The following is a 9599-nucleotide window of genomic DNA, read 5'->3' as shown; positions in this document are numbered from 1 at the left end:
CATGTTCTATATATACCTATACGCGTTATGTTTTCTTGACTGTGTTGTTTTATTATAGATTTATTCACTCTAATTGAAATTTTCGTGCCTTCTTTCAATTTTCTTACTTTATTTCATTGCAAAATATACAGCTATGTTGCTCTAATTGTAAGATGTAATGTAGCTAAGAACAAGTAATTAGTATTTTATCATTACCGGTTGATCATAAATTATATAATGTACTATAAGCAGTCGTTAAAATTCTTATAACTAGTGAAACAGTTAAATTTTGGTTTAGACAAGAAAATTATCTTTTGTCTATATAGAAAAAATACTAATTTTGAGACACACAATGAAGCATCAAAAGTATCAGATATACCTATATTATCTTCGTTTATGTAATATTTTTAATGAAAAAGCTTTTAATAATGAGCAATTATGAACATTTCTATCTAATTTACTAACAAGTTTTCATCTTAATAATTGTGTCTTTTTTGTAATAATTGATTCAATTGAATTAATAATTCTTATTTTTTTGTAAGTTTTCTGTTTGTAAATTCTACTATTAATTAATTTTTGGTGCTATTTAATAAATCCTGCTACTTACCTACACTTTTTAACAATACTTCTATCAATATTGTGCTAACAATATTTAAACGAATAAAATAAGAATATATTTTGTTTAAAGTAATTATTTTTTCTGTATCCGACCTTTTGTTTGTGAAATGTTTTAAACTTCGTATATTCAAGTTACCCATTAGAGTCCTTAAAAAAATTAGAAATTTATTAAAAAATAATTCATTAAATTATAAGCACAAGATATTGACAAAACCAGATGAAAATTTTAAAACAAATTTTTAACTTCATGTATAAACGTTTTAATATGAATATTTTAGAAATAAAATTTACAGACTCATAATTTTGTGATTTAAAAATATTTGCATAAAGGTACTATTGTAGTTACATTATCTCGATAGAAATATCTAGAACAACATGTTTTATATTTTGTTTTATCGTATTTATTTTCAATTTGTCATTGAGTTATTCATGATTTTGCCTTACCGCGTCGGTAAGATACTAGAGTAATAGCGGTCTTGATTATTTAAGTCCCGTTTCATTTGGTCGATAAATAAAGAACTTTGGACAAGTAAACACTGATTCTAAAAAGATATTCGAAAAGACAAGTATGCATATACTTGAATCAAGAGGATTATTTTATCGTTATTTTTTCTTATTTTTCTTTGTAAACATTCTTTGTAACAAAATGCAACGCACGAGTGACATGAAATGCGTAGGTCGACAATGACGATGTTACACATGTAACGTGCACAAACAGAGAGGGAAGAAGAGAAAGAGAGAGAGAGAGAGAGAGAGAGAGAGAGAGAGAGAGAGAGAGAGAAAAAGAGAGAGAATAATGTCTTTTGCGTATATACATCCTCCATTTATTTTTCTCTCTCAACGAAAAGATATGTAATAACATTAATAATGCATAAATCCTTCAGTCTCTCTTTACCAAATACACGCAAATTCTAAAATCATTATAATAGTGGATAGTGACTCGCGATTTACACATCCTCTATCAACGTTATTTTCTTCGCGCACATTCTACCTTTGTCCACAATAGATGTGACTAGTAATAAGTGTTATAATCATAGAATAACTTAAACACCTCCCATTCGACACTATACTCATATGTATATATTTATAAATTCTCGCTTTCACTCTTTTACTCTCGTTAACATCCTACTCATCGTCCAATTGGAATGATCGTTAAAACGGGGGGGATTGGAGTATTCAATTACCACAAGAAACCGACTGTGGATGTGTATATTTACGCGCTCTTTTGGTAGAAAAACTATTCTGCTTGGAAATCAATTACTCGTTTTTTTGTGGATTAGTGGAGCATTGTGAAACTTTGCACAATTGTTGGAAGAACTTGAATAAAGATTATGATATTATGTAACTTATACAGTATCTTTTCATTTTTCTAAACAATGCAAATCAGAGAAGAATCGCTGAACTAATATTATAGCTTTATGACTTTAGCAAAAAGTCCCACTGTCCAAAATAAAACGCTTGTAGTGGTAAGTATGATTAATATGCTAATAATGACACGTGTATCAGTATTAATTATAGAGATAAGGCCACTAGTGTGTGTGTGTGTGTGTGTGTGTGTGTGTGTGTGTGTGTGTGTGTGTGTGTGCGTGCGTGCGCGCGCGCGCGCGCGTGTATGTATATGTGTGTGGATGAATATAATACAATATAAATATTACAATTAAGCACAGATTCAAAGTATGATCAATAACTACACAGTATGTCCAGAAACGATTGATTTACGGAGAAACGAGTGTTATAAAGAAACGAGTGTGTATTAATGCAGGACTGTAACGTACAATTGTTATTGTCATATACTTTCATTGTAAGGTGACACAATACGAACGATATACTTACGTTGACATAATCACATTATAGACGCGTTACGTTGACATAATCACATTATAGACGCGTTATAATTGCACGAAACTGCTTCATAATTGTGTTCTCTTCCCTCTGGACATAGGTAGAATTTAATGGCCTATTGCGCGTCGATGATCTAATTATATAAACACTACAGGTCTTTCCTTCATTTAACGATTCGCGGTTTTTCTTATCGTGTATAAGAGATTTGTCTTTTTTTTTTAAAGCTACCTTAGCAGCTATCATATATAATACACTCCACGCGAGCTGTATACAAACATGATATTATAATTACAAAAATTAATAATGCCTCGTTATATTTCTAACGTCCTCTCGAAAAATTACCGGTAGAGACTTATTATGCTTCTCGTAGTAACATTCGTAAGGAGAGAAGCAAGCTGCCGGAAATCTATGGTCGTTTCAGGCGCCCGTACAAAAAAGCATTTCTATATAAATTCGAAGTGAAAGAACGAGATTTGTCGCATTCTAGATGAAATCGTCCGGCAATCGAAAAATAACGGACACACAATTTACTAGAATTGTCCGTTCTTTTCTTTTACATCTCGCCACTCGATGTTATTCGAAACACATCACGGCACATCACCAGGCACTGCGCATTGAGCATCGCTCGAGCCAGACTTCTCAGTCTGGCTTAGATTGTGTGTTACAACGTGGATTCGTGTATTACTGTTGTATTTGGATCGCTGCTGGCATTTTGAATTATGGCTGGCGGTATATGCGGTGTCAACGTGATAGACGAAGTCTTCCGTACAGGTTTCGGGGAGGCCTGCGATTAGATATTAACATATGAAAAAATTAATCAATCATTCACGGTTAAATTGCTTTTTTCACTTAACATTAAGTTAAAATCTATTTGCTTCACGGGGGTAGAAGGTGAAAAAGGAAGAAAGAGGAGGAGGATGTATATTTAACTTTAAAACAGTAGTAACGTAGTGTATGAAGAAATTACATACCCATTCTCTTCGGCACGGTGCTTCATCGTCAGAATAATGATCAATCTGTCCGATATCGGTTTCCGTCGCCGCGTTCCTCTTCTTTGGTTGCAAAGTCGCGTAATTACGACAACCTCTATTGAAATTGGTCATGTTCTTCTCTTCGACGATCTTCTCCTGGCACAGAATTTCTTGTGATTTACTTTGCTTGTTGTTCGTCACGTTGGTGGTACTTTTGTTGTTAAAATGAAACGGCGGCATTTTCGACACCCAGTGATCCAAGCCCGAGCCGGCCGAACTTGTGGACGCCGCGGATGAATTTCCAGTCGAGTTGTGAGTCAAACCTCTGCGCTGGTAGAACAGCATGTACGCCGCGTTTGTGATGAGATTGGTGTCGTTGACCGCTTCCACGCGCGTGTCGTCGAAGCAGTACCACTGCGTGTCGTACGGATTTCTGCAGAACGCCGTGTAATGCCCGCCTTGGAGATCCTGCCCATGATGATTACATATAGCGTAAAGATCGTACACATTTTCGTCGTACTTGGGGATATTGTGCTGCCGTGGTCGTGGTTTCTTCCACGGTGACCAGCCCAGACCGCCCAAAGTGGTGACGTTGTTATGCGTTGTTTGAACCCCATTGTGGGCGAGATGCGGCGTCATGTCGAAGCCGTATAAAGGAAAGTCCACCAACATGGTTAACTTGGACGTTGACCGTTGCTTGGACTGCTGACGGAATCGCTTCAAGTGTATGACTAGTATATCAGGCAACGACCAAAGGCCCAATTTCTTCACGACCTCTTGCTTTTTGTTGCAATAGGGACAGTGCCACGCGTCCTCCGCGCCCAATATCTCCGCTCGCGTGTAAAGATCGAAACATTCCTCCAGAGTCACCGCGCCGCCCAACTCGGAATTGGTTTTCAGCTGTTTCACGCTGGCGTGCTCCTCGATCTGATCGCTGTCGTCCTGTATGATGTTGCACTTGGTTACCTCGTCCCACTCGAGAATCAGTTTCACGTGTTGCGGGCCTGAGTCATCGGCGCAGAGTGCTAACGCTTGCTCGATCTGTTCCGTGTAGAGCGGATGTTCCACGCACGGATCGATGCAAGGATGCTCATCCTGAATCGGCGTCGCAGCCGGATCGGCCACACGGATATTGAAGAGACCCGGACTCTGGCTGGTCGTGAGGACATCGTCCGTCAGTGTACTGTGCATTTCTTTGAGCAACAGCTTCTGCAGATCCTCGTAGGACGTTTCACGCGACACTTGCATGGTGTACGGGCTGCCGAATCGTTGTCTCAGGTCTCCCTTGACGAGAACGTTGATCCACACCAGCAAAATGTACGCCTGCTCTGTAGGTTCCTTCAACTGCGGTAGCTCGATGCAGTAAAGCGGATCGTTTTCCATAATCGCGGACAGAGGTTGACAGTCGGAAAAGGTTCTGTGGAGAAATACAAAAAATGAAACGAAAGTCTACATATACTCACAGATATGCAAATATTTCCATTTTTGTATCCATTCTATATTTCATACAGAAAGTATATTTTTATAAAATTGTCAGAAACGTTTTAATGAAAACTTTCTTTTAACGGGAATTCAATTTTAATTTATTACATTCTTTCTCTTTTTCTTATATCTTTCTCTCAACCAACCCTTCTCTCTCTTCCATCTACATCGTTTTGTAATTTTAATATATATATATTACGATCTACCTGTGAAATCCTTCGTCATGGATCTCGGTCAACAGCATATGGTTCTCGTCCACGCCTGTATCGCTGGCTAGAATTTCTCTGAGCTCTCTCACATTGGCCGCTTGATTCACGCTCACGCCGATCTTGACTTGCCGCGGTTGTTGAGATGTATAGAGGACGTTTACGAAGAAATTCATTTGGCGATGATTTTGCGGAACTGGCACTGACACACACAGGAAGGGATCGAAGGTGTTCGATTGCCGGTGACATCTTGGACAAGTCAGGCTAGACCGGAATTGTGCTTGAAATACAGCATGTACGAAGGAGTTGTTACAGCGAACATGGTTCGCCAAAGTCTCGGCGGCGACAATGTCATCCGGTCTGCCGAATGAGTTCTGCAAAAAGAAAAAAATTGACAAATTAATAAAACAACTAGAATTCGTACAAGATGTCGAAATACTATTCGCTCTCTCTCTCTCTCTCTCTCTCTCTCTCTCTCTCTCTAACTTAAATAATAACTTATAATAATTATTATAACAAGTTTTACACTGTATTATATATTTCTGTGAGTAAGTATATTTCTGATAATACTTATAACAAAAAATTAGCATGTAAATACGTGTGCGTGCACGAAATTGTATATAATGAAATTAGTTTAAGATTTATACATCTGGAAATACTTTAACGCTATAATAAGAGGTGCGGCAGGGTAAGAAAGAGGAGGCAGGGAGGCTCTACATCCCTTTAAAGCCATTCGATATTTATTAATTTAATACGAATTTAAGTTTAAAAGAAGTAACCGGAGCACCATCATCAAACTAACACCACCCTTATTAAACATTAAATTCAGAACTGTCGCATAATTACGTGCTAATTACTTGTCGCAATTCCGAATTTTATGTTCCTATCAAATTGCTCGAAATTAATTTTAAATCTAGTGCTGTTGGATATGCTGTTAGCAACCGCATCATTAAAAAGCACATGAACATTTTAATCTAAAACAATATGCTAGAATTAATTGTTAATTTAATTACTCTAAAATGCAGCATTATATATTGTATTAGAGAATGAGCAGTAAATTCAACTATTTCAAGAGCAATTAATTCTGAATTATTTTCATACAGAGTGTGTGATTAAGTAACTTTTTTTTAATACGCTTCGCTGTTGTGAAATTTTTATTATGCGTGAGTGTTTGTCGTAATTTTTTTACTTATTTGGAGAACGACAATCTCATAATTTGGATACTTCAAGAATACTTTATATTATCTTCTTTTAATATTACTCGTATTATTTTATATTACTTAGTAATGTCTAAATAATTGTTATTTTTAACTTTCTGTTTTTTTATCGTTTCATTCTTATACGCGTGTGTTATATTATTTTGGTATTTCCAAAACCACGGAATAATTGCAATTCCTTCCTAAACTTCGAAATTAATATCCAATAAATGTTTGAATAAATTCGAAATTACAACAAATTAGTAACAAATTAGCACCTAATTATGCGATAAGCCCAAATTCAATTTTTAATGATAGGGATTGATAAAAGTGATCAAAAGTCTCCATTTCACAGGAAAAAAAGGAAACAGAAAAATATAAGGAAAGAAAAAGAGGAACACATGAAGAAATGTATCTAATAGCAACAAATTATTTCAGGCTCGTATAAAAAATTTCTTGTTCCCGTTCTTATTTGATATAAGGTGATAAATTTCTCGCAACAATTTAACGAAGTGAATTTTTTAACAGGCTTATAGTATGAGTTACATAACGTGACGGAATAGTTTTGAGGTGAGAGCCATCCGTCGCGACGAAGTCATATAAACGCCGCTGACATGTATTTCGCGAATGTAATCCTACAGTTTTGCGATTGGTTGGCCGTATTGTTTTCCGGTCATGTACAGTGCAGCGGTCGATGTTAATGTGAAACTCGGTTATCGCTCGATATACCTTAGCGACAATTATTTGTAACGCGTCTGCGCTATTAATAGAGATAGCTGACGTGGTTGTGGTTGTCTGACAGCTTCTTTTCGCGAATACGTGTCGACACGCAACTTACCGCCTCTCTTCGTATCCCCTCGTTTTTCTCGAAGGAGGAAGAGGGACGGAGCTCATTGAAGAAAAGAGTCAACTGAACGCACTAATGAACGGTTCGCAGCTTAGTTACAATTGTCGCCGATATGCTAAGATCTACGTATTTGTTAAAGTGAGCCGTTGCACTTAGCTATCTGCACGTGGATCAAAGTGATCACGTGATTATCTAATGTCCAGGAACTGCTGCTGAAATAAACTATAACTCGGTCAACTTATAAATTACACTTTTACGACGAACGTGAAAAATATTTATTTCTTCTGAAATCTGCAGAAAGAGTCGAAAAATTTTGCAATCATTTTTATAACGTTTATAAATTATTTTTCATAAATTTTTTATAATTGTAGTTAATTTTTGCAATCTATTTCAATTTCTATAATTTAATAAGTTGCAATTTTAATAAAAATTTAACAAAAATCCAAACAAGAAACTTGTTCTAAGAAATCGATAAGAGTCGTTGATCAGTGAAAATGCGAATCAAGGCCTTATGCCATTCCGAAGGCCCTAAAATCATGCCTAACTTTGACGATTTTTTGTGAGTAAATAATTTATTTTATTAAAAATCTGTTGAGAGAACTTTATTATACATATGTTAAAGTATACCAAAAAAATCTTCTTTTTTTTATATACAAAATGGCGGCGTACGAACTCCACTGTGAAACTATTTTTCATTCTCCGTGCAAAATTGCTGACTCTAGACCCTAAAATTTAAAAGTATTATTATCTACATGCCAAAGACTCTTGAGGTACGTTTTGCAACGTTTTGAAGGGGTTTTGCAGAATATCGTTTTTTTTTTTTAAATGGTGGATATTTTTACAAAATTTGTCATTTTGACCGAGAAAATTTCACACAAAAATGTTAATTGCAAAAAGAGAATTCAATATTTTGCAAAACTCCTACATACTTCAAGAGTTCTTGGCATGTAGATAATATTTTTTTAAATTTTGCTCTAGGGGATCAGCTATTTTTCCGAAATCTTGTACATCGTTTTGCACGGAAAATGAAAAATAGTTTCGCAGTAGAGTCCGTCATTTTGTAATAAAATGATCGTTATTTGTCCGTCATAAAAAAAAGAAAAATTGTTTGGTATATTTTAATAAAACAATAAAACAATTTATTTACTCACAAAAAATCATCAAAGTTGGACATGACTTTAGGGTCTTCAGGGTGGTATAAGATCTTAATAAGCACAAATGTGCAGAGTGTGAACTAATTCGCGTCTACTATTTGCATGGCGCTACTCCTTAGGAAAACTCGAGTAAACAAAGTCCATTCCGAAAGACTTAACAAAGATAGTAATTATTAAGTAGAATTTAACTAAATCAACAGTGTCGCATAAATAGGTAGCTAAAGTTATTTACCATATCACACTTATCGCATTTGAAATTGCGCGAAGATGGCCTTAAAGGTATTTTCAAATTTTAATATTAAAAGTATTACCAATAATTCTATTACGAGTGCAACTTTAACTTTTTTTCAATTTTTACTGACAAATCATATAACTATATATAACTATATATAATCACATAACTACAAGTGTTATACGTTTGCAAGCCTGGTAAAATTAGTCTTCTATGTCTAAAGATTATTACACATCGTTACATGTCGCAACAAGGTGATAAAACAACGTTTTGCATTTCGTGTTGCGACTCGCTTATGCACATTATGAAATGCATGGCTCACGGACATACGTCCATTTAACAGTGGAGCAACTGATTAAACAAACTTAATTACTATACTTAGTAATTGATATATTTAATATAACTATATTTAACAAGTATATTTAATTAATAGTTTAATAGTATAATAATTACTAGTTAAATAATTACTATAATAGTATAATAATTACTAGTATAATAATTAATAGTATAATAATTACTAGTTTTACTTAAATATTATTAAGATATAAAGTAAGAATAGCGCTATGTAAATAATGGCCGGAAATTAGTTTGTATATCTTTTTTATTTTATATATCTTTATGTACTTTGAAAGTAAGATCCATTGTGAAATATTTGTATTTGCAGATAAATTAAAAAGAAAACACAGAAATTATAACTCAACGAAATATTAAGAATGAAAGATATTTAAGAATGAAGATTTTACAGAAAGTTTATCAGTGTTCAATTTGAGAACCATTATTCAGACAAATGCAACAATCTACGATGTACAGCTTGTCTCATTTAAGCTGATAAGCATTGATAATTTTCTGTCGATCACATTGTGATGATATAATCGGATGATATAATTCGTTGCCATCAAAGTTTACGCTGCCATATTCTGCTGTTTTATCATCGTTTATATATATACAGGGTGTTCAAAAAGTCCCGGACCGGTGAAATATCTCGAAAACTAAGCATTTTAGAAAAAAATGTTTCAGATAAAAGTTGTGGCGTTTAAAAAGATGTATTTACTGATCACATCAGTTTGACCTT

General features: G+C 34.7%; 1 protein-coding gene across 1 annotated transcript in view; it reads right to left on the bottom strand.

Moving 5' to 3' along the window:
- Positions 1-1398: 1398 nt before the first annotated feature.
- LOC116848931 (ubiquitin carboxyl-terminal hydrolase 31-like) overlaps positions 1399-9599 on the bottom strand; it is a 16764-nt gene continuing 8563 nt past the window's right edge. Inside the window, exons 2-4 of the mRNA XM_032825565.1 lie at positions 5099-5472; positions 3411-4827; positions 1399-3223 (exon numbers count right to left, since the gene is read on the bottom strand). Coding sequence (XP_032681456.1) covers positions 3101-3223; positions 3411-4827; positions 5099-5472 — 1914 coding nt within the window. The 3' untranslated portion in view covers positions 1399-3100. The remainder of the gene's footprint in view (positions 3224-3410; positions 4828-5098; positions 5473-9599) is intronic.

The sequence above is a fragment of the Odontomachus brunneus genome, unplaced genomic scaffold (assembly GCF_010583005.1).
Source record: "Odontomachus brunneus isolate Ranch 3 - 2012 unplaced genomic scaffold, Obru_v1 Obru_scaffold_102, whole genome shotgun sequence".
Lineage (NCBI taxonomy): Eukaryota > Metazoa > Arthropoda > Insecta > Hymenoptera > Formicidae > Odontomachus > Odontomachus brunneus.
Note: the sequence above shows the minus strand (reverse complement) of the source record. Positions and strands in the feature narration are given on the sequence as shown.